Source organism: Thunnus albacares, chromosome 14 (assembly GCF_914725855.1).
Source record: "Thunnus albacares chromosome 14, fThuAlb1.1, whole genome shotgun sequence".
NCBI classification, from domain to species: Eukaryota; Metazoa; Chordata; class Actinopteri; order Scombriformes; family Scombridae; genus Thunnus; species Thunnus albacares.
The window spans coordinates 12,265,337-12,291,605 of record NC_058119.1 but is presented as its reverse complement, the minus strand read 5'-3'; the positions used below and the strand labels follow the sequence as shown (position 1 = coordinate 12,291,605).

The following is a 26,269-nucleotide window of genomic DNA, read 5'->3' as shown; positions in this document are numbered from 1 at the left end:
TCAGTGTTTGCATCTCTCTAGAAAAAAAGTTTTAATTAAGTTTAAATCTAATCTTTACCATCTCTTCCTCCACTGTTCCAGTCCAGCTCAATTCTGGCTCGTGCTCAGCATGGAAAACGGGTGGCAGAGCAATAAACATGAAAGTTGGGGGTTCATTACAAAACTGAAGAGGAGTCTGTCTGGCTGCCCTCACACTTAATAACAGCTCCCAGGGCGTGAGAAGTGAGGCATCAAGTCCTAAATAACAGTTTGTTTCAAATACCAGAAAGGTCAAGTCAAATTAACTTTTCCTCTCCCTGGGCCCCATACATCTTCATAGCAGACGCAGCTCATCTGTGGAGGCAAGCGGCTGTCAAGGTACTGCAACCAACAGCAGTTTATTGGATTAATAGCCTCAGTGGGTTCCCATGGGGGGGTAGGAGGGAGAAAATAGTTGCCAAAACACCTTTTTCATTTTAGGTACATTATAGAGCTACAGTACATGGTGGCCTACACTTGTATTGATCTTTCAAACGCATGTGAAACCTTATACTCAGAAGCTGTAACTTATACTGCAACCGCAATAATGATCTCATGGTGAAATCCTTTAGCATATAGGCTGACATTTTGTTGTGATCAAAAGAGAATTTCCACATAAAATATAATCATCAAGAAAACTGTTTGCAAATCCATTCCTAGTTGTCTGGGGGAAACCTCTGTGCATTGATGTAATAAATTGTCTCTCCTGGAGAAGAACAGCATGAAATTATATATGGCTTGATGGTAAAAACGCTGTTAAAGCACTCAAAGGGATTCCAGTTTAATCAAGTTATGCTTCACTTTCTGGTGATGTCACTGTCCACAATGGTTGGTGGTATATATGGTCAACCCCCAAAACAAACACTGCATCAAAGAAATCTTATGTTTTGGGGGCGAATTTAAATTTTTCCTGTGTACTCAGGATGGGACAAACTCACTTTTGTGTGTTCTTTTTGTGCGGCCTGAATGTATGCTGAGAACAAAATTAGCCTCCAGTAGCTTAGCTCATTTGCTGGATGTGTAAGGTATCAGTGGCAGCTCCATCAAGTTCCAAACTTTCCATAGATGGAAGGCAGGATGGCTCACTAAACTACACATGGTAATTACATAAAGTATCAGCGATGCTAAAAAAACAACACACTAACATCAACGCTCACACAGATTAACAATTATTTTCATTATAAATTCATCTGAACATCATTTTCTTGATTAACTGATTAATTGTTTGCTCTGTAAAATGTCAGAAAATAGTGAAAAATGCCCATCAGAAAGTCTCTGCATCCAGGTTTTTCAACCAGCTGTCCAAATCCCAAAGATAATTAGTTTACTATCATAGATGACTAAGAAAACCATCATATATTTACATTTTATAAGCTGGTACTAGTGAATTGCTGGAACTGCTTAAGAAACGACTTAATTGGTTATTAAAATTGCTGTCAATTCATTTTCAGTTGATTGATGGAGCAATTAATCAACTAATAGTTCCAGCTCCTACATTGACTTCTCCGCATATGCAGTCTAACAAAAAAAAAAAAACCCCAAAGCAGTCTGACTGGGTGCTTGTTTGACAGAGGAGCGTACAGGTCACAGAGCTTGTGACCTCCTCCCACTCAAAGCACAGCACAGAGCTGTCTAGGAGGAGGACAGAAGGAGTCAGACTGGCTGCCACTTTAAAATGAAGTAATGGCGGAATTCCTCTTAATTACAACCACAGCTAATAAAGTCCAGCAGCATCTATTAAATGCCGTCAAGTTCTAATACCTGGTGATAGCCCTTGTAATCACACTCTATCCCGGTGGCTCATGTTTAATCAGGGAGAGTGAGTCTCCATTAAATTTACATCCCACTAGAGGAATCTTCCCCCGGCAGCACATTTCCCATTTCCAATTAAGGTCATTTCAGAGCCACAACATGTGATGAGTAAAAGTTCTGTGTGCAGATGTTTCTAGTACAACTGTGGTACAGTAGAGGCCCTTGTTTATTGAAAGATGTGAGGGCAGAGATGCTGAAACTGAGATGAGAATGATTCTGACCAGTACCTGATGCAATGATATCAAACAAGAGGGAGTCAAAATTGGACTTGACACATAGGCAGGCAAATTGGAGGCTGCTTGTGAACCTTATCTTTAGGAAATATGACAGAGACCCACCTTCAAAAGAAACAGATTACCTCTTGTATTATTTACATACACTAGTGCATACACTGCTTTTTTGTACAGTAAATGCAGTGGACAATAATGCAGCCATAATCATTATGTACTCATTTTGATTTCCTTAGACATCACTTAGTGTCACTGTTATGGTAATGACCAACATAATGAAAACAGGAAGATGAGAGATGAGATAGAGAAAATATAAATGCTGCCAGCTCCCTCTGTTGTCAAGCTATAGAATGACTATTTCGTCTTTAACAGGCTTTACTCGGCAGGCAATATAGCCTGAAAAACTAATTTAATTGTAATTGTAATTTCTTTGTAAATTTGATTTTCATTTTGCACCTGTCCAATATTTGCCTCTATACTTTATGCATTCTTAACATTCAGAGGGTGAGGGTCTGTCTGTGGTTCTGAAATAGAAAAACCCCTCCAGCTGTTTTGCTGAATCGGCTCCTCTTTAAACAGCACTTATCTCACTGTGCTTAACGTTGTTAAAACTGTTCTCAATTGCTGTAATTATGGGGCAGCATTTCCAAAAGCTTCTCGCTGCCACTTGCATTTATATCAAGCTATTACCTGAGTCTGAAAAGCTTGGAGTTCTAACATATTATGTTATATAATCTTTTCTTTCTGCATATTCTTCTCATTCTTGTACTAAAAAATTACACTCCTGAATGGTACATTTTGTTCTACTTATGCCTAGCTCTTATAGCAGAGCACCAAGTAGATACAACACTACCATGTCACAAATAGTAAAGGTAACATATGATGTTGCTGTTTTTTGCTATCAGCATATGATCCATTAGAAAATGGAAATAAAAGGTAGTTATGTGTGGTGCTGCTGTGTCTAATTATCTACAATTTTCAACACATTTCTGTAAATGACATATTCTGACACTGCAGAGCCTCATTTTACCTGCAGGGGGCACTGTGACCACATGTACTAACTGATGAAAACTTGACGTAAAGACCCTTGCTCAGGGTCTGGATGAAAAATGACCAAGAAATCAAATTTACGCCCCAGCAATAGAGCAAAAAGTGGGACAGCAGTAATGAAAGGTGATGAAACAGTGACCCACATGCACAGTAAATACAGAACACACAGACACAGACTTAAACAGTGCACTTTAACACAAACAGACATTGACACATAGAAGAACACAACTGTTATATACAATACCGTTATAGCTATGTATATATATATAACTGAAAGAGCCCAGATGAACACACCACTAAAGTATATACACACGCACACACATACACAGAGGTGGAAAATACTAACAAACACTGTGGCAGCTCTTTGTGATCACTTCTCACTTTCGCCTCTCTTTCTTATCCTTTCAGAAGATGTTGTTAGTGCTGGGTCACACTGTGAGGCACTCGCTCCCATTTTTGATTTGGGATTTGTTTTTTTTTCCTTCATACTGAGGTGACAAAAGGCTACAGAAAATCCAGATGGACCTGAAAAGGCACTGACAACTCTATTAGCAGCCATGTACAGTGTGTGTAAAAAATGGAAGCATATCATGGAAAATTACATTTATCTTTACATAACTTTTTAAAATTAAATTAAATTAAAACATTGAATTGAATTGAATTAATTTAACACTGCTAGAAAGGTGGGTTACACCAGGCTGAATGACAATTAGCAATATTTGTCAGCTAAAAAGCACGTTTCATGAGAAGTACTTTGATAATCAAGCTTCAAAGGGAGCTAAAAGACTCCAAATCATGTGTAAAACTGCATGGGAAACATGGGAAAAGTGATGTAGGGGATTATATGCTTTCATCCTATGACCCACTGTTATATATGTGTTGTAATGATGCACTTACTTCAAAGTTAAGTCCTTTTGGAATGTGTATTTTATCTACCTTCTGCATGTCTGAGGCATCTACAGGGCAATGTCTGCATTTATCACAGAGGATGAGGCAATTTTTATGTAGTGGTGCATTGCAGGTTGTTTTACATCCAGGAAGTTAGCTGAGGTTAATTAACATGAACAGCAATCTGCAATAAGAATATCCACAAGGCTGCACAAAATCTCTTTCTTCTCTGAATTTTTGATATACTTTTATTGATCCCTCAAGCAGGAAATCTTCTGTTTCCCCTCTCTAGTTGGGATGCAGCACTGAAAAGCTAGTGCGTTACTGCTTAATAAAAGTGTTATTATTCAGCTGTAAGTGAAGAAATGAGTGGTTATTTATGTTGATGAAAGGTACTTTAATATGTATGGCTACACATGGGATCCCTCAGTTTGGAAACAACCTCACTAACTGCCAGGCCATCCTGCAACTCTTCATTAAATCACCTAAACAACCCGATGAAAAGATCATTATCGGAGACAGAGCAGAGACCAGGCCCAGTATCCTACTGCGGAAAAAGAGGACCTGTTGCCACCTTTACTCAGAAACAGCCTGACCATCTCCCTGCCAGCAACATGAGACCCTAAAGGAGGGATTCAACTAATCTCTATCTTTGATGGTGCCATGGAGACTGCTGACAGAATTGTGTGAACATCTTGTACACAAATGTGACCAGTGAATAACAGTAAAATAATACACCTGGGACTCTACCCCTCAATTACGCAGCAATTTGGTGATATGAATCATTTTACTTGAACATAATTAAGGTGGCAGACTGACAAAAATTGCACATAGGACTCTGCCGTTTGTGGTAAATAATTCAAAGCCAGGGAATAGGTCCAAACACCAGGAAAGAAACTAGTTAAATACAGTTGGCAGTTGCAGCAATAACAATATGAATGTCTTTCTCAGAGGGGAATGGTATTTATTGATTGCCTAATGGAAAAAGGGTGTTAATTCTGCATTGTATAATCACGTTTTCATTGAGCTCCAGATCTGTTAGCTCTTGTCTTTGAAGTGTTTCAATTGGATGCCTGGTCCAGCCAAGTCGCTTTCAACACTGATCAAGCTGGTTTCTGATCACTAGCGAATCTATCTTTCCATCTACCACAGCAGCAGGTGTTTGGAGGCCCTTCAAAAGGCCAGGAGCAGGTGTGTGTGCTGTCAGTAGTGTAAAATTCACACTCTTTCTCTCCTCTGTCTCCACTTCTCAGTCCAACCTCAAACAGCTAGAGCACCCAGGCAAATAGTGAGCAGCGAGTGTTGGACAAAAATAGAACTTGATGCCCTTGCGTTGCCAAAGTCGTGAATGCATAGCTTTGTGCACTTGTTATAGGGTTTATGGAAGAGCTGTTTTCTTCATCAGCTGGTGATGGAATCGCCAAAAATCAGGCAATTTATCATTCCTATGAGAGCTGTTCTCATTAGAGTCTCCTTATAATAAGTGTGGTGTAAGCAATATGGGTGTCAAATGTCACCTGGAGACATTCTCCGTTCTCCACAGTAATTACCCTGAATTCACACTCAGGAAAAGAAGAGAGGTGCTCTACATCTAAAGGTTGTGTATTGTCTGTGTCTGAGCTCGTTTGCATCATTTGGACAGGGAATAGAATCAGCCTTTAAAATCTGAGTGCATGAAGAAAACTCTTATTTACAGTAGACAGCATAATGAACACAATAACCTGTGAGAAACATTACACTTGCCCTCACACCCAAATTAATTCTACTAATATTTAAAGTAATATATTGTCACAGTGACCATGTTTATTCTGGGTCAAAGACAGTAAAAGCGCTTTCAACCCCATATTTTTAGCAGCCACTGGAGACAAAAAATCAATTATAATTACAAAGCTTTTTAAATGTTCAATACAATATTCAGTCATCAACAGTCCTATCATAGTACTGTCCTTAAACTGTGAAGAGATTGTGCAAAGTCAGTACTTGAGCAAACGGAGGCCTGTGCATTGGCTTGATTTGAATAAGCATTGTGATTAAGTGGTTGTTCTGTACATGTAGTGGGATGAGGGATGTGGACCAGTCAATTCCCTGAGGGGGAGAGGAGGTTCAAGCCTTCCTGGCTCCTTCTGCACTCCCCCATTGGCTGTCGGCTCTCATCCATGTCCACAGCTCCTTTAATTGCCTGATTTCTTGACCCACGTTGAATACTTTGTACACTGGGGGCTGGGGGTTATAATAATGACTTATAGTGACATGCATGGGGAAGACTCGCTCCCTTGGCTATCACAACTCGCACCGACTGACTACAGCCCCGTCACAGAGCTCTTGATTTAATACTTAAATTAAATCCTCATATCCGGCCGTACAACTGTGCTTCTCACAGAAAAGATTGTGGGTCTGTGTCAGGACTGTAAGACTATGTGACACCAAAACTTTCAGATGAAACCAGTGCAAAATGAAGCGGGACGTTTTTACTCACTTCTATTCAAATGTAGGAAAATGAGAAAATCTGGAAAACTAAACTTCCTGTACAGACAGATCTCTCTCTGTATGGGACAGAGAGATATGATATGATATAAACCAACCATCACAACAATCATAAACATTTTTAGTGCTGATATGATAAATTGATTAATCAATTAATCAACTTTATTGACAGAAAATTAATCTCAATTAATAAATTAAGTAATTTAGACCTTAAACAATTAGTTGATTAATCATATAGTTGATTGATAGAAAACTAATTAGCTGCAAACTGTAAATGAAATGTCTTTTGGACTTTTTTTTTTTACTATTTTCTACAATTTTACAGTTAGTAATTGATTAATTAGGAAATTAACCAGCAGATTAATCAGTTATTAAAAATAATAGTTTAGTTGCAACTCTTTTATATATTACGTATAAATACACATTATTATGTAGCTATATTACTGTACATGCATTGCTTATTTCCAATTTTGACACCAGGGTTGTGACAATATCATCAGATCTTGATGTGATTATACTAAAATATGATAAATGATAACAATAAATTACTGCCCAGCTCTACTTTGTCATTTTTTATAAAACCATAAAAAATCTAAAATGCACCCTTTCTTCTGTGTCGACATTTGCAAAAACAAACTAAACAGCATCTCGCTCACAAAACTTAAATATCTTCCTGACAGTTGTTCTGCTTTGAACGAGTACATGAAAGGGGAAACATAAAATATCTTTTAAGTCATGTCCTGCTCATCATCTTGAACAGTTTGTGGTGTACTGCATAGAGACCGCTTTAGATCTGAGACAGTCAGGACTTGTGAAAACTTGTCAGCTGAGGAGTTCTCCATGCTTACACAGTGCCATTGTTCACTATTTATGAAACTCTCCATGCAGTGACGAACCAGAGAGATGGTCGGATGCGCTTGCTCATGGCTTTTGCATTACAAATGAAATCGACTGCTTATATTCTCACTGTCATTAGTGATACTCCTGCGAGCACACCAATAATCTATGAGATGGAATGAGAGATTGAGAGATTGTGCTAGACAACAGTGCACCACTTACAAATGTGTTATTGACGTAATAATAATATTATGTATTTCAATTCCACATTTCTTGTGATTTGAACTGGTGACACCTATCTGCAGCTGGTTGTAGTCCAAATTTTCATCCACGTTAATTAAATTTCAGTCTAACCAGCCCATGAAACCAAAAGATAACTTTCAAGAACGATTAAAGTGCCTGCAGTGTTCAGTGAGAAATACGCCCCTTTGAACAATTTCAGAGAAAACAGACCAATATTCACCGATAATAATTTTTTTCTGTGCAGACATAGCAATTAGCTGGCCTATTAGGCAGTATGGGGTCTCTATCATCTAGAAATAGATTTCATCCAGTTGGTCCTCTTGTTGTTCTTCAGAGCCTCATCCTCTTTCTCTGACAGATCGGTTCAGACTTCCTTACCTCTTTCAGGAGGAAACTCTCTCTCACACACACACATGTACAGTAGCTCGTGTGTCAATCTATCACATCATAAATCACATCGCCTGGTCAATCCCAGGCTTTAGTCAGTGACAAAATAGTGAAGATGCTTTGCAATGAAGAGTGATGCACAATGACAGTGCGGAAGCTCTGTGAGAAAACATATCTGACCCTCCACTGGTACCACCAAGCTGTGTCTTGGGGGCATATCCCCCCACCCTCTTCCCGTTTTGCCCTTCCTCCCTTACAAACCCTGATCAAGCCCCTTTGCCCCTTCATGTTTGCCCTTTTGTTTAGCTTTACACAGACTGTCCATCGCTTTACAGCTGTGGCCAGATCAGCTTCCTGTGGTAGCTTCTGTTGTTGTAACAAAATGAGTGCTCATTTTGTTTTCCGTTTGAACATTGTATCCTCGTATGAAACATGGAGGCAGCTGTTAGTGTTAACAAGGAGCAACCAACAAACCACCACCCACTCCTGCTACGCTGGTGTTACAAACAAACAAACCCTCTGTGCTAAAGCTAGAAGGCAGACTGGATCCACTTTCATGAGACAGATGAATGAATCAGAGCTCAGAGGATGATATATGACATTAACATGTGCAGCATCAAATAATAATCTGTTAGACAAAATACAACTAGGTAAGAAGCAAAAACTCTTCAGTGGAGCAGAAGTTTTTTAAATTGACATTAGTATTGTTTAACCATCCAATTTATCTGGTGTTGCTGCTTTACATTACATAATGTTAATGTAGCTTGATAGTTTAGATAGCTTGACTACTGATGCATTCACAATCACAATTATACCATACAATTTAAAATTCTGTTTCATGCTCTGTCTGTTTTTTAAAAGGAAGGCTTTTCACATTTCCAGAGTGAGTGAAGGAATCAGGAGGAGACAGAAGTGAGGAAGAATTGCAGGATGTAATGGTGTGGAAAGAAAAACAAGGAGAAAGTAAAGACTGATTCAAGATTTAAAGAAAAAGTTTATGGAGGAAAGAGAAGCACATGTGAAACAACCCAGGTGTCAGGTGATGGAGAGACATGAACAAATTCAAAGTAAGAAAACTGGTAACGAACTTACACCTGTATCTAGATGAATTACTGTTCTGGTAGGACAAGATTGAAACTTGTTATAAAAGGACTTAGAGCGCTTTTAATATAGATATTAACACTACACAACAACTCTATTACTACTATTACTGTAACATGATGTTTTCTTAAGCTGTTAAAAGGTTGTTGACCTCAGTAACTGTATCTTAACGAAATGGGTGAAACACCGGCAAAAAAAAAAAAAATTTGGGAGACCATTTTCCCATTCCTGACAAAAAGTATGTTGGTAACAACTGAGAATGACACATCCCAGCTCAATGGATGTTTCTTATTGTTTTAAACCTTGAATACATGCTGACTAGAATCAGAAGTAGCAGAAAAGTACTGTATATATCACAGTTCATTTTGCTCTCATTTTGGTTGGAAAAATGTATATTAAAGAATCCTACAAAGTTGAGTCTTTATTCAGTGACATTTTAGAACAATTAAATTTCCAACATTCAATAAGGTATTTCAGCCAAAACATGTTCTGAAATACAGCAGCTGATGTCCAAGGATTTATAAATATTTTTCCACTGTGTTGCTTGGAACTGATAAATATAGATCTCAGAATCTTTTCTTACTTTTGCAGAAACAAAGACCTAAATTAAAATAAATTATGAAATGGTAGCCATGAGGTGCTTGCACCTAACTTGTGCGGTTTCTTTTAAGATAAGACTTTATAGCCGTGTGGTTTTGTCTAACTGTCTCTTGCACTACTTTTTAACTTATTTTTAGCCATATTTTATAGTCTTTAAAGATTTTCCATTTTCATTTTCCTTTCCATCCCAGTTGTTGTATGCCTTGTGGTTTTTTGAAATGTCTCTGTAAATATGGGATTTGAAGAGCTACATGTTATGCTCTGGATCAGAGAGACCATATCAAAAGAATATTCTTTGTTTAGAAACAATATGCGCTAAATATCTTTAAAGGAGCAGCCTTTTCACCACTCAGCAGTTTTTGTTTTTGAAAGCAAATTGTTTTATATGCTATTCAGTCAAACATTACCAACTGAGTCCTTCAGACAAAAATATTTGAAGCCTTGGGCTAATCCTGCCATTCATTCACCCTTACAATGAAAAAACCTCGGACCTCACAGTTTATAATATATACTGTGGCCGTTATCGGTCTCAGCTCTCAGTGTGCCTCATCCAGCCTGCAGAGAATGTTGCCTTTGGCTGTGAGATGTTTAATAGGTGCCAACAGAACACACACACACACACACACACACACACACACAATAGAAAGCGAATCATAGTCCCCCTCTGATTCCACTGGGCTGGGGACTATGATGTCACATGATGTGGTTTGTTGTATTATTCCATGTTACATTCTGTTTGAATATGGGTTGCTATAATTCAACAGGTTATGCTGTAAACTATGTTGTTGTATGGTGTTTTAAAATCTTGTTCCATGTGCCCCTCTTTAACTTTGAGCATCTGCCCTTCTAAAGGTCTCTGCACAGCTCTGACCCTGATAAACCTCATTAGCAACAGCACTGCATCTATATATCATTGCCAGGACAGACTTGAAAACATGCATCTCCCAACCACAGCATGAACCAACACACCTAAAGCACCATATTATACTATGGGCTGAAAATTTAGCTCAGGTCTGCAACACTTTCCAAATTTACATCATTAACAGTTAATACCGACTTTTAAGTAAACAACCACAAATGAGGCTGCTTCACAGAACTATTCTCCACCCGCCATGCATGGCTGCTCTTGTTTGTTTCTCTCTGGCTTTAGACAACAGAGGCCCTTTCCAAATTAATCTCAAGAGCCACATGCTGAGCCCGCTCAATTTTTGCTGCAGTGGCGGCAGAACACTTTCTCTTCTCCACCTCCCCACCTGCTTTTACCTTAAAAAGGAAAGTGACTACGACAAATAGTGGAGGCAAAGAAGGACACAGAGAATGGGACTGGAATAGATTTAAGCTGAAGAGTATGCACCAGATGGATTACCACTCTCACCCTGTTGCAAAAATTCAGTCCCACATACAGTATATTGGAAATGCCACTCGGACAAATGAAAACAGACAAACAGTGTGTGAAATATGAAGATACTGTAGCTGGCGTGAGCAGATGTCGCATGACTGTGCAGGGAAGAAGAGAGGATAATAATAGAACATCTTCAAAGAGGATCGTAGTAGAGAATCAAACTAGATTTGCAAGTCTAATATTTTTATATTCTTCTTCATTATTTTCCTGTAGCCTACACAAAGGATCTGAGGACAGTCAAACATGGGATACCTGAAAAAAAGCAAACAGTTGAAGATCAAGGAGTGCTGCTGAAGGCTAAACTATTTGTGACTGTGGCTTTCTGCATCTTTGCTACCAGCAAAGTCTTGTATCTGGACCGTATGTAATCCTAGCATGCAATGCTCGCTGGTATCATAAAGTGATGCTGTGTGGTGCAACACAGCAGTTACTGTCAGTGGGTCAATGGTTAAGTTGTTTCAAAAATTTTAAGTAATTTGATTTTCACTGTATTCATTGAACCAACTAGAGTATCATACCAAACTGCAATCTATGTATGAGAATCAAAAATGTGAAAATATTGTGGTTTGATGCAAAACAATACCTCAAAAAAGTCATGATATATATTTAAAAACCACTGCATTTACTGCATATACAGTAGTCTTGATTGTTATGAATCTGTTTAATGTAACTACGTTTTAAAAGTGATTTGCCTGGTTTTAAACTGACGCAAGCAGATAGCCTAATCACAGACAAATCATCTATCAAAGAACATTGAACATTGGACAGAAATCTGCAGCATTGCACAGTTTGCTGACAATACAATCAAGCATAATAGTAATTTTCACCCACATAAATTTAAGCGTCAACATAACTTAAGGTCAATGAGTCAATCAATGCACCCTTCCTCCATCTGGACTATTTGTGCAATTGTTTCTCGTCATCATTTATCCAAAAGGACAAAGTGTCAGGTTTAAAACAAACATGAATTAACACTCTAAGAATTAGTCACCACCTATTTACTGTCAGCCTCTGAAAAAACATGAATCACTAATGCTGGTAAGATGAGCGTTGACCCTGGAGGAGGCAGACCATACACAATATGTTTACTCACTGTTTACAATATGTTTACTGCCTTGTTTCCTGATTTGAAGGTGGAAAATTGACTGATGTTGGTCATTACTGAGAAATGATTATATTGCGGTTGCTATTTTCTGATTATCTGAAGGACTGTATGATGATTCATGGGGTGTACAACGAGTGTGATATTTATTGCGGCAGTCGTACATCCTCCTACATGGTTTTTTGTTTAATGTGCTCAGCTGTTCAAACTGTCTGAGTCACACTAATATCATCAAACTGTCTACCAATGAGAATCACCAGCTGCTCTCTTGCTAACGTCCCATTCCCGAATATATTTGTTTGTGTGTTTTGTAATAACATTTGTCTATTTTAATGTTATGTAATGTTTTTAGCAGTTAAACCATTCATGCTTCTATTCGCCAGTGTTTGACCTTTACATGTATTTGATATATTTGTAATGCTTGAGAACATCAGTCAGAGTGCATAAAAATTCTTCAAAAGATGTACAAGAATCCTTTCAAGACACTTTGTGAAAAACAATGTAATGTAATGTTTACTACAAGACCCCTTCACAACAACAATATATCACATAATTTATTGCGTTAATATACAGTAGATGCATGTTTGAAACAAATGGCCATGTTCAGAAGTGGCTCACTCAGTTCCATCTGATAAATCTAAAAGCACCATTAATTGATTGTTTTTTTCAGGGTGAAGGGCAGTTGGGTCAGCAGAACAAGCTGTTAGAACAGTATTGATATTTTATCTCATTATAAAAATTTTATGACAAATGTTTTAGCCAGCAGTTCCCTACAGATCCAAGAGACATGCAATAACACTGAACAATACCTGACAATATTAACTTTTAGCTCTTTTTGGATCTCCACCCACCCCTGAGAAAAATGTTTGGGTCTGTAGCTGCTAAATACTATATTAGCTTGAACAGCTAGTTTCTAACTATGTGTTTTTGCTGTTTGGTGCTGGGCAGGTAGCACACAGTGCGTTGATAGGAGTTTTTTCACTTAAAGCAACAGCCTTGCTCCAGTTGTAAATGACATGGATGAGAGTAGTGAGAGTGAATCAAACGACTAAAGTCGTGGCTGTAAAATCAGAACAATGAGGTGAAATACACTAAAACGCACCGTAATTCTCTCAGTTTGCCACTACGTACGACCCCTCTTCCATTACACGCACTAATTTGACCCACAGATGATATAAAAATATTGAGTAACGTGGCTTTAACAAACACTAGTGAGGTAATAAAACAGTTAGAAATCAAGTATAACTGTACTCTCAGTATAACTGCCTACTACACAACAACTTGTTTGCCAATCGACTCTCTAATGTTTTCTCACTGCAGCCATACTCCATCTCTCTAATTGGAATGCCTCCTAATCATCAGAAAAAGAAACAGTGTGACTAACACCTGTGGATTAGTGTTGGATTCAGTACCATCTGAGGCTCAGATGCAGCAAAAAGGTCAGCTGTCGGTCATGCAGCAAGTTTGACACCTAGCCTACATAATGCTTGGGGAATATAGATTATGAAAAGCAATATAACCGCAGGAAGATAATGTGATGGTGATGGGATATGCAAAACTGGCATAAAAAGGCAAAATATGCTTAAATTTTTTTCTAAAGGTTTAATATGATTGAAAATCTGAAATGGAGAAGGGTAGGCTTGCTCTAGCAAATAGTGCACATCACAGACAACCTGACTTGGACCCTATACACTTCATATCTAGCCAAGAGAGCCCGGCAACGCTTGTACTTCCTGCGACAGATGAGGAGAGCACACCTCCCCCCTCCCGTCCTCACCGCATTCTACAGAGGCTGCTTAGAGAGTGTACCGACCAGCTGCATCTCATTCTGGTATGGAGACTGCAATGCCTCAGACCGGAAGTCCCTGCAGAGATTGGTAAGGACAGCTGAGAAAATCACGCTGCTTGACCAAGACCACCAACATTGCCGGGGACCCCACTCATCCCTATCATGGACTGTTTGCCCTTCTGCCCTCCGGCAAGAGATACCATGGCATACGGTGCAGAACTGCCAGGTTCTCCCAGAGCCTCCCCCCCTCGCCGCCACATCACATCCGTGCATCCACTGACTCATGCACGCACACTCAGACTGTCCTGGCCTAGTAACTAGCTTTTATTCAGTGATGTGCCATTTTATTCATTGTGTGCAATACACTCATGGTTGTTTACATTATGTTTATATGATTAACTTATTATATTTTACTTTTGTCAGTTTTTAGTGTTTAATTTTTACATTCTTGAGCCAGATGCAACATAATTTTGTTCTGCTGTGCACTTGTCCTGTGTATAGTGTGAATGACAATAAAGTTAATCTTGAAAAGTGGTGCCAAACTTTTCATAACTAGGTCAGTTGATACTTTTTGCCCAAACCAATGTTAAAACTACATGACTGAGCTAAATATAGAGCTGACTTTTGTTTCTTTCTTTTTTTTACTCTTTCCACACTTTCCACACTTGGCACAAATGCAAGCGTCAAGAATGCCTAGTTTTTGAACCCTTTTCTCTGTTGTATTAAACGATGTCTGCACTAGTTCTAACTGCATAATGGACACGAAATTATATCCAAAATTTAATAACTGGCCAACAGATTCAAACTAATTAATCGCAGCAGGTGAGGACTTGCGTTTGTGTGTATCAGTGCTGCTAGCTGCCATCAATACTCACCCTCTCCCATCAAGATGTCCAGATAAGCCTCCTAATTACTAGCACAACCCCATTTACACTTTGCTCACTCTGTTCCTCAGTACTGCTCTTCTGTGGCCAACACTGACAATGATGTGCTGTGTATGGCCACAGCAGACCAGGGATTAATTACGCAGAGGTAGGAGTCATCACTTCACAACTTCTAATTAACAGCAGATAAAAGAAGTGAGGAGGAGAGAGGGATGACAGCAGGACAAGATTTGGCAATAAACTGGCAGGATTTCAATTTCAAGGAAGAGCGAGCGCTGAGGACGAAGCATTACAGCTGCAATTCAGTTACTACTATTGTCTTCAGAATTAATTCTGAGAAACACAAGCACTAACAATACCAGGCTAAGGCAACCAGTTGTCTCAACTATTACATAAGATATAAAGATGCTCCACAAGTCCATGCATGCAATATATTTACCACTCTGCTTTCCATCAAGGAAAGTGTCCCTGTGCAAAAAAAAAAATACCAAAAGGTTCCTTTGAGAAATAGTCAAAGCTTTTCTACAATATTGTTCCAAGCCCTCTCTGAACTGGCTGTCTCATTTGCTCCTCTGCAGCCGCCCCCCTCTATCGTCAGTAATCTCCATCACTTTGGATGACACTGACAGCAAAGACAAGCAGCTAAAAGAGACAAGATGGGTTTTTTTTTTTCTTCAGAGTCAGACGGCTGATTTGCAGATCCTCCAGTCCACTGGGCACAAGCAAGGACCTCTGTAGCAGGTGTGTGATGATCTATGCATTCAATTATAGATGTGATGTTATGCAACAGAAGCTGCTTCTTCTGTACTGGAGATGGCAACAAAAAAGCCCAAAATACACTTGTTCAGAGAAGCCTTGCTTGCACCGCTAGGACAAAACATGAAACTACTCAGCTCAAACAGTTTTTGAAACATGGGAAATAATAAGAGGACTGGTTGGAGTTAAAAGCTCTTTCTTTGATTTTGGTGAGTGGTAACTTTTAAAGACATGGTAACACCTGTAACAATACACTGCAGAAATAAATAATTCTTATTAATCTTGTTGAACCAAATTGAAAATATTTTCCTATTAAATTCATACAGAACGGGACCAAAATGCTCGCAGTGTTCCACTGAATCTGTAGTTACTTTTGTTTTAAATCAGGATAAGCTCACAAGATACCATTGGAAATATCTCTCGCACTGAATTGTGAGCTTGTTCTTCTCGCTGCTGATTTTCAAGTCCTTCTGGTCGACTGAGACTGTGAACTGAAGCAGGATAATTTGCTGCTCAGTAGCTCTACTCCTATAGAGACGATGCCTCAGCTCCTTTGGCGATGGGTTCAGAGAGACCACGCTTATTGATACATAAATACCCACAAGTGAAAAAGAACTGCACGTCTAAATAATCCCATTCAGCCAGTATGTCAGATATTGGAATGAGCACCATATGGATTTGAAATATACCCAAAACTCATAAATATGTGTCCCGCTGTCATATAACCCATTTACATAAAACATTAAACACACCATGATGTTCAAGTCCTTTGGGTACTGATATACTTTAGTATGTTGTATGTTATGCATATCACTAAAACATGTAGCAGTGTTTTAAAAATGTATGCATAAAGACAGAGAAGCACTGGAGAGATGAAACTCTTCAGGGTAATGTATTGTTTACTTTAATACTGTAATGTTGCTGTCTCCTTTTCCTTAATCTCTTCTTGCTCTGTCTCCTTGTGAATAACGCGTGCATGTGAGCATGGAAACATTTTGTGTGTGTGTGTGTGTGTGTGTGTGTTATATTGACTCTGTGTATCTACGTATGTGATCTAGCCCCTTGACTGAACATCAGCCTATGACAAGACCTGTGCCTGCAGTCGCTTAGCTTGAATGAAGCCTACAGATGTGGATGTAGTTGATGAAGATTGGAGAGATTTCACTTCCAATCTAATACACACTGTGAAAAGGAGAAAGAAAAGGATAAAACTGCAATTTTATCCTCTACTAACTTGATGACACAGCTGAAATGCTAGTATTTCTCTCATATAATGCACCATTTACACATCATCAATTGAATAATGCCAAGGCTACAAAATTAAGAGAAATTTTACCTGCTTACACTGATACGTATCATCAGTCTGTGACTTCTTTTGTATATTATGTGCACTTTCTTCATTTTTCCACTAATTTTCATCTATTTCAGCATGTGATTGAAAACATTTCCCAGAGTGCCTTTCCACAACCCTCAGACAACATGCTTGAGCGTGTTGCACTCTGCTGTGTGTTATAAGAGAGCAACAGTCCTTCCATGTGAGAAAAGGTTAGTTTTTCCCTTCAGTTGCAATCAACATCTTGTGGCTGCATTGCACTGTGGTCTATTGAGGATATACGGTCAATAAAAAAACTACCATTTCTGCATCTTCAATGATGTAGGTGTAAAAAGGAGGAAACTATTTGACTTTGTGGAATTTGTAACCAATGATCTTTGCAAGCTGGATTTGTCTGTAAGGAACTGAGCAAGCGAGAGTGTGTTTCTGCATAACTATTCCCTTCTTTCTCTTCCACTCCAGCTGCATTTAAAGGAGTCATTCTCAGTCGCAGTCGGCCATACCTTGCCCTTCCCTCCCAGCTGTCCTGCTACTGCCAGCAGTGAATGTGTATATGGGGTACATAGGCTCTCTCCAACCTGCTCCGCTGTGCGTCTCACCATGCCCAAACCCTGAGCTCAAAATAGAATCCAACCTCATTTCATGCCTCGTGAAGCTCTAAATTTGCACCAGAGGGGACGCTACATTTGTGATACATAGTGAGAGTAAATTAGGAAAAGAACAAAGTCTCTTTGTCTGACAAATGTTTCGCTTCTCAGTGGAACTTGACAAACCTAAAGGGACAATTTCAGAAAGGCCTAATCTTAGAAAACAGCATTTTCTTCTATGAGTATCAGAAGTAAAACAAGCTTTTCAGCCTAAATTTGACCGTGGAATTAACTCATGACTGAAAAACCTACCTTCTGTCATTAAAATGTGCATTAAGGATGCAACTGGCAAAGAGCTCTCCTGATGTTATGTTGTCTTCCAAAAGAGCAACTATAAGCATACACTTTACTTCACTTTTGGATACCACACAATCAAAAGTTTTGTCTATGCAAGAAACATTTAAATATTCAAAAGAAACAAAAACTGTTTCAGGTATGACAATCATCTTTTTTTGCACTGTAAAAAATATAAGAATGTTTAAATTGTCCCTGCCATTTTTCAAGATCAGGTCAATGCCCAAAGATATTTAATTGCAGGTGATTTAAAGCGGTCCCATCACTTGATGACATTCCTGCAACTTGAAACAGGTTTTTACTTTTCATTTTCCCTGCCTGTGAAAAGAGCACCTTCGTATCTGTAATAGTTAACCCGCAGCAGCAATATATAAATTCAATCTCTGTCCGGGCAAAATTCTAATCAGTTTAAGAAGAGAACATTAATTCATGTTTTATTAAACATGTCATGGGTAGGTTTTTATAAGATGACATTTTGTTCGAATTCTGGGGAAGTAATCCCCCATGGTGGATGAACATAAATGAGTTAGATATTATCTCAGAATCTCTGCAGGACTGCTTTCATTTCTTGCTACTTTAGGTCAAAGCTGGCCAGTGAAAGTCAAATCTTTATCCATGTAGTTCAACAAGATAGTAGAAGAATGCTAGATCAAATAATGAGCCTCAAGTTGCTTTTTATGACATATAGATATTGTAGACTAATGTATTTTTCTCCAGTAACCTTTCCCCGGTAACCAATGACCTTTTCTTTGATATAGACATCAATGCCTCCACCTACGACCTCTTTGAGTTTTTCTCTCACAGAGAAGAGAATTGATTATTGGCATTTTGGCTGTATTTCTGTCTCAATTGATTTACTGCCATGGATAAAGAGATAAGTGTGAGTCCCAGACAAGACTCAAACCCAGGACACTGCAGGTACACAGCAGGATGCCTCTTTCACATACATACTTGGGTCCAAATCTGCTAAACACAGGCTGAAGAAAGAACTCTGGCATTCTGGGATGAAAGGGACAAACCTGCAGTATAATTAACTCATATCTTGAATCATCATATCAAAAGCAAAACTCCTGCTTAATTGTGCTTTGAGTTTGCATGCACACTACTCATTTGAAAGCGACTCACTCTAGCAGGGTTTTCATGTTGTATTTGGTTCTTTTACACATGCATTTATGCTTGGGTGGCTTCTACAGCAGCCTGCACATTTGTGATCCCTGCAGTATTCACGATATTGAGATGAGTTGCACAGTAAATCCAGGCTATATAGCCACCTTTCATCCTCAACCTCAGTCATGGCTATCTAGCTTCTCTCTCACTCTCACTCTGCTTACTCCTGTGTGAAAGAGCACGCGCACCAATCAGGAAAAGGTTAGTGGTAAATGAAACAAACAGTCTCTACTGGAAGTACTCAGCCTCCCACCTCTCTTGAAATTGGCTGCCTTCAGCATCAGCCCTCCACTCTCCAGCCATTACTGCCATTGCTTTCTACTCAGTTGCCAGTGGGTCCTGAGTAGTCAGGTCCTGCGTGTTGGAGAGGGCTGTGGGCTGCTTCTGTTTAACACATGGCACGCAATTGTGTGCAATGTGTGACAAGTGAGACAAAGCACAGCTGCAACTAGGTGGGCCACGGTGAACCGATTTGGCTGATTTTCATTTTGCTTTGGGTTCAGTTTGTTTGAAATAGGAGTAAGCTGAACAAACATTTCCTGAAAGGCAAATGCAGCATCAATTAATTGAGAAGTGACATATTCCCTGATGGCCATGCACACAGAGAAGTGTCTCATACAACAGTGCAACTCATCATGAAATATTTAATTGGCAACATGACTCCATAAAGCAGTATTAAAGGGGAAGGACTAGACTATATAAAATAAGAAGTGTCTGTTTTCAGGTGAACATTAACATGGACAGAGTTTTTTAGAATTAAATAAAACCAATTTTCCCCATTAACGGTGAAGTGTCTGTGCTTTTGGGAGAATGGACACTTGTGTCATTCAGTTTAATAAAAACCCACTCTAACAAGCAATACTCGCTATTACTGCAAGTCTGTTCCATAACAGCTAATATGATTTTGTGGCTAAATGGAAAATAACAGCTATATAGATAATGAGTTGCTTGAATCATTTCAAACCATAGTTTTAAGTGTAAATGACTTGCAGATAAATGGCCATGGTTCCATGATTGAATTTAGGCAGACTAATCAAATAAACGCACTAGATAGTTAAACAGATTATTACTACTTACATCAATAAAACAAAATCTCATATATTTGATCTATTTGGTATTTCAGCGGTATTGGTGACCAACGACTAACCGGATGTCCGTTGAAGTACAGCCCGGCTTCTTATGCCCCTCTTGAATAACAGTTCAGTATATTAGAATATGAAAAGTACTTATGTCTATCAAAAGACCTTAATAAAGTATGTATACAATAGTGTTAAGTATATTTGACTACCATTGCTTTGGCACCCAGATGGCCCGAGAGGGGACAGAATAAAGTGTTATATGCTTACATTTCATCAAATTAAAATGAATATATATCCCTATTCTTTTTACAATAAAAAGTATTTTAGTATTGAGTCATGGTCCCCACAGTCCCCCAACTGAGTCACACTTAAAGTGGAATATTCTGCCTTTTTTGACAATCCTTTCCCGTAACATATCATCAGTAGAGAAGAAAAAAGTTAAGTCAAATTAAAATCTGGGCAGTACATGTCCTGTGAAGTCTGCAGTGTTCAGAGGTTAGGTATAGGTCTATGAATTTTAAAGTAGCCTGGCAGCTGTTTAATATTGCAGTCTCTCTTATGAAATTCACAAAATTTGCCAGCAGCTCATGGCCAAAGGTCGTCAGCTGGCAAAATCATACTGAATGTACTTACATCAGAGCAGCAATGACAAACAAATGAACGAAAGACTGACAGTTGATTGTGGTTTGTGCTGACACCACCACAGCAAAAATATGGCCACAAAACAAGTGAAGCACGACTGTACCCATCACACCATACAGCCAGAATCAGTAGCAGTTACAGCTCAGCCATTTATTGCTTTGCATAAAGAATGATGCAAATCTACTGAAGTGATGCAGACAAAGACAATGAGAGAGGAAAATAGAAGCTGCATCGACAGCCTTTTTTTTCTTCAAAGAATCAACTGCTCCCAGCAACATTTCCACTGTGTGACTCCAAGCTCCATAAGCTCCACTGAAGCAAACATTAGCTCCACAGTCTGCGGCAACCAGAAGCAACAATGATGCTTTAGCAACTAATTCTCAGAGTCAAGGGAGAGTGCAAATCTTGGTGACTGACATTGTGTTTACATCATTATTTTCTCATCTAGGAGAGATATCTTGCTCTTGAAAGCTTTCTATAAACAACTAATTCAAGTTAATATAAAGGATCCAAAGACAGATCGAAAAAAGTTGAGTGCTGGGATTCAGGGGGACACATCATGGGGCCCTAAACTGTCTAAATCTGTCTCTAATTGGCCAACGAATGGAACAGGGAGATCTCCATTATCCTATATGGACTCTTACAGTAACAGTGTGAAACCTGCAATTGCTTGTCCATAGACTAGTGCACTTTATAACACTTTATATGCAATTATTATGTTCCCAGTCCTGGCTGCATGATCCAACAGTGCATTAATAGACTATGTAGGCTACCTGAAATCTCATTGGCCACTGCATATAACACTGCATGTTTTACAGTGCCAGAAGTTAACAACCCCATGCATGTTAAGTGTTGCAACATTGCTGGACTCACTTTTGTAGCTCGCACTCCAAGGCTGATATCCATAATAGCCGGTGATCCGCAAAATCCGCTCCTCTATGGACGCGCTGTTGATGTCCTCAACTGAGCGGGAAGACTTGAGGTCCTCTTTGATGGCCTCGTCCACCACCAGGTACTTGAGCTGTCTGAGCTGAGGGCTGATGTCCGAAAGCCTTCTGGGGCTCACGTCGGGCGACTTGCGCATCCCGCTGGGAAGAGAGAACAAGGGGTGGCGGTGGTACAAGACAAAGTGAGAGCTCTGGGCAAAAAAGGGGAAAGGGGCCCTATAAAGTCTGAATATGACTTGATGATATAAGAGCTCTCCTTGGCTAAAACAGGGAAGTCAGTGTTGTATGATCCACAGAGACCAGCGTTAAGGGCCCCTGCAGCGCCTCTCATCATCCTTCACTGGACCTGAGTCCGCTGAGCAACAATAAGAAAGACATTAAACGAAAGTGACTGGTCTTGCAACTGTTGTATAGGCCTACTATGTTCTGTGCAACTCATATTATAGGCTTATAGGAATTTGAAACTAATGAATCGATCATAAGTGATTTGTAGAGATGGAGAGGAAACACTTGTGACAGCTCCGGGCTTCCTGTGTAGGCACTGGAGCACAAAACTGCGCCCAGCCTGCTCATACTACACAGCAGCCTATCAGATATCATTTTGGTCATGCAGAGGAGAGGAGAGGAGATATATAGGCTACTTGTGTCTTTGCTTGCAGCAGGTGAGATAAAACATAAAACAATAAAAAAAAAAAAAAGGTTCGTTAAATAATGCAGCAATAAAACTCTGAAGTACCTGATAAAACCTCACAGGTGTTATGAAAGCGTCAACCTGTGAAAGCAGAAGATGTTTTACTGAACCACTCAGAGAAATCGGTGAGTAAAATGTTACCCAATGCTGCCATATCGTTGTCTAATCGTAGCTCTTTTTTTTTTCTTTTTCTTTTTTTTCTTTTTTTTTTACAGAAGTGGACGAAAGTGAAGTCCAAGCAAACATTATAAGGCAATATCGTCCAGTTAGATTAAAAACATCAATCAAATTAATTGGGGAAAAAAATTAATTGTATTCACAACACCTCTGCCCATTAAAGTCAATTTACTCAATCGATGCACCTGCAAAATCATGCGCGCAACAGGTGTCCCTACTTCTGTCATTCGGCAGCAATGCATTTCAAAAAAAAAAAAAAGTTTAAATATCTTACATGGGCATCAAAGTAGTAGGAGGTCCAAGGTAGCACATACAGTCCCGGTGGGGCCGTCCGACCCGGTCCCACACAGTGCCCTCTCCATCCCCGTACATCCTTAAGGCCACTGAGCGGGGCTGCTACTGTAAATCTAAATCCTCATCCGGGTTGACGGAGACAAGTACCATCGTGCTGCTCCTTCTCACCCCTACAAACATATGCTGAAGTGGAAAGCTTCAATACAGACTGTTTCAACAGTAAAGGATGCGCGCTGCTCTGGATGCTGCTGGTTGCTTGAGGCACTGCAACAGCGCCATCTGCCGGATTCATCTACAATGATCGTTTTCTGTGGGTATTCTGAGTCTAAGATACAGAAAAGGAAATGTCATACCTTGAGCCTCAGATATCTGAAATACCAAAGCAGAGCCTTATCATCTATGACATTTTTATACGAGGCCATCCAAAAATATAAAATTGAGGCTTCCAATGGTGTCCTTTGGTGAAGTTTGAGATAAAGATGATTTTGCTGTCTGGAGCAATATAGGGAACCCCTCAATCGCAGTCTGCACCTCACCTGACTCAGCTCTCTCCCTTGCAGCTGGTCTCAAATGTCTGAAATTTTATGTCTCTGAGGGCTCTGTACTCTCAAAAAGTCCAACGACTAACCTGCAAAGCACGCGCCAATCTGCAGCAGTCACATTTTACAAATGAGCTCTTTCCTTTCCCCCTTTAACTGTCATTTTCAGACAATCACAGCAAGTCTCACTGGCTCAGGATGAAAAAAACAAAATACATGCATAACCTTACTCTGAAGTGTGAAGTAAGTGTTTTATTTTTAATCTGATTATGCTAAAAAATATTTGTGGCTCAGAACAGTTTTGGGTGTTTTTATTAAAAAAAATATATCAAGCATGAAAGGGTTTGGTAATGTGGGACAGAGAGACATCAGATAATTGCCTTGATGATGATATCACCATCTGTAAGACAGTGACACCCCTGCTTATCTCTTGTGAAATCACTTTCATTTATCCTCTTCTAAATTATGGAACATTTCTGTAAGAGAATCAGTTAGACTTTTTTCTTTTATTGCCAAATCCCACTTGAATGATTTAGAGGGAAAGCCAGAGAGGTTGTTTTCCTGGTGTTTCTATTGTTGTTGTTACTTTTTCTTTATTTGTTATTCCTCATTATCGTGCAGGATATCACAGAACTATTGAAAACACAATCCAGTCAGTTTAAGAGGCCCTGTATTTCTAAGTTGAGGGTGAACAGAGAAATGCATGGTAGAAATGAAACAGCAGAAATTTTGTTTCTGTTCAATCCCACAGAATCAAAGACAATTACTAGGATATAGTTGATTGCGTCCAATCAGAGCAATGCTTCCAGTAATGGCGTAATTATGTGCACTGGTAGTGATTATATCTACTTGGAAATCAGGTGACTGTCTTTGTCTCATGTGTTCAGAAGTGCGAAATGTGCAACAATGACAGTACACTCAGTTTTTCATGCTGTCTCATGATTAAAAACGTATGACTGTCAAGGTATTCAAATGATTGTGAAATTTGTAGCATGGGAAATCCCCCCTTGCACTGGTTGTAACGAAGCTAAAGATAATCTAAAGACAAAAAGTTTAGATAAAGTGTATATTTTTTTCTGTCCCTAGATAAACCTACACAGTACCCGGTACATGCAGTTTCAGCTATCAAGAAGAGTGGAGCTCTACCTTGCGTGAGTGTGGTGTTGCCCATAGGTCCCAGGTCTGTGGTCCACTCCCTGCATTGCGTCGGCATTCTATGGAGAGCAGTGAGCAGCACAAATACACCGACTGTTTTCCGAAGACAGGTTTTGCATCGATCAATGACCAGCCACACCTCACAGGTCCACACGGTGGAGGGGAACCTGTGCTTACTCAAGCAAAAAAAAGTGGAGTCCAGTCATCAATAAGCGGGTCAACACCTCCCATCGACAGCCTTATGGGGTGGAGAGTATCAGGTTCATCTTGCATAATGCACCTCTCAACTTCATAGCTCAGCCAAAGTCCAATCAATTCTCACCGCTCAACCTGCTGCTTTGCCAAAACCAAATAACGTGGACACCTTGCCTGGAGATACAACTCATAAAAATCAGAACGGCTGATGTAAAGGAGGTGCTGATATATTCAGCTCATTCACAGCCATCCACAGCACATCATCTTCCACTTCAGCAGGCTGATAATAGCAATGTAATTGGTGCCCCAAACAACAGGGCACTGCACTCCTTTCTAAATATGGATCAGAGATGAGCTGGGAGCCAAAGATCAAGGCCAAGAATCATAAAATGAACACAGTGAGGTTGATCCACATGTTGCTTCACACATAAGAAATTGAGTAAAATAGTAGTTCCAGTGGACCTTTTTCACAGCAGTCATTTTTACTTTTTTCATAGCGGGAAAAGCAAAAGGTGTAACTAATGACATCATGGATGGCTCAGTTCCATTAAGTGTCCCAATAGTCATCCCAGTGAACCAGCATGCTCATACCAGAGCCTAGATCTGACTCATCTAAATATAATTCAGCTATTATTGATATTATTAATATCTGTGCTTTTCCTGCTATGATATGTTAAAATTGATGCTGTGAAATAATTCTATAGACATCTCTCACAGCTGTTGACCTGTTAAACACATGTAATAACGTTAACAGTATAATAGCTGCCCTCCATTTAAGTGTTCCCACGACAGAGTAACAGAGACATTTAAAAGGTGCGGAGCCATCATTAATGTTATTAATTACACCTGTGCTTTTCCTGCTGTGAAAAGTTAAAAAAAACTATACATGTAGTTCCACATAATACCTGCCCCATTTAAATTTTTGCTCAAATTTAAGCTCTTGTATCTTGTATTTTATAAGAATTTAACTATGTAGCTTTTGGATTGTTAATTTCAATTGGTGTTGTGATAATTTTAATATTACAAAAGCATATTTATTGTTGTCCATCAATTATATCTGATATAAAAATAAGTTATTTGATTTATGATGATTTTTGTTGGAGGAATTAATTTCTAAAAATCTAAATCTAAATTATAATTGATTGTAACGTCATCAAACTGTGTTTGTGATGAAAAGTATAGAAATACTCTTTGAAAATAACAAGTTCTTGCAGTAACTTGTTGGTGGCTCTTTTCACAATATGACATTTTGTGCTCTTTATTGTAAGAAGAGCACAGATGTTACAAATAACACTAATGATGGCTTTGTTCTCATTTAAGTGTGAGCCAGTATACACAATGACAGGACCCTGAAACAGAAGCAGCTAAATGCAATTCAGCCATCATTAATTTCATTATTTACAACTGTATTTTTTCTACTGTGACGTGTCAAAATGTCCTATGTGCAAAAGGTTTCTTGTCATATGGCACATTTCTCAGTGGAGCATGAGTTCTCTCTGAATATATGATGGTCCTGTGAGAATTCA

At 39.1% G+C, this 26,269-nt stretch overlaps 1 protein-coding gene across 2 annotated transcripts in view; it reads right to left on the bottom strand.

Annotated features, from left to right (window-relative positions):
- Window positions 1-25,571, bottom strand: part of slc35f3b (solute carrier family 35 member F3b) — a 53,767-nt gene extending 28,196 nt beyond the window's left edge. Inside the window, exons 1-3 of one of the 2 annotated variants that reach the window (XM_044372398.1) lie at window positions 24,540-25,571; window positions 22,835-23,179; window positions 21,619-21,833 (exon numbers count right to left, since the gene is read on the bottom strand). In XM_044372398.1, coding sequence (XP_044228333.1) covers window positions 21,619-21,833; window positions 22,835-22,932 — 313 coding nt within the window. In that variant the 5' untranslated portion in view covers window positions 22,933-23,179; window positions 24,540-25,571. The remainder of the gene's footprint in view (window positions 1-21,618; window positions 21,834-22,834; window positions 23,180-24,539) is intronic. The other variant, XM_044372399.1, reaches the window with a different exon arrangement.
- Window positions 25,572-26,269: the final 698 nt, after the last annotated feature.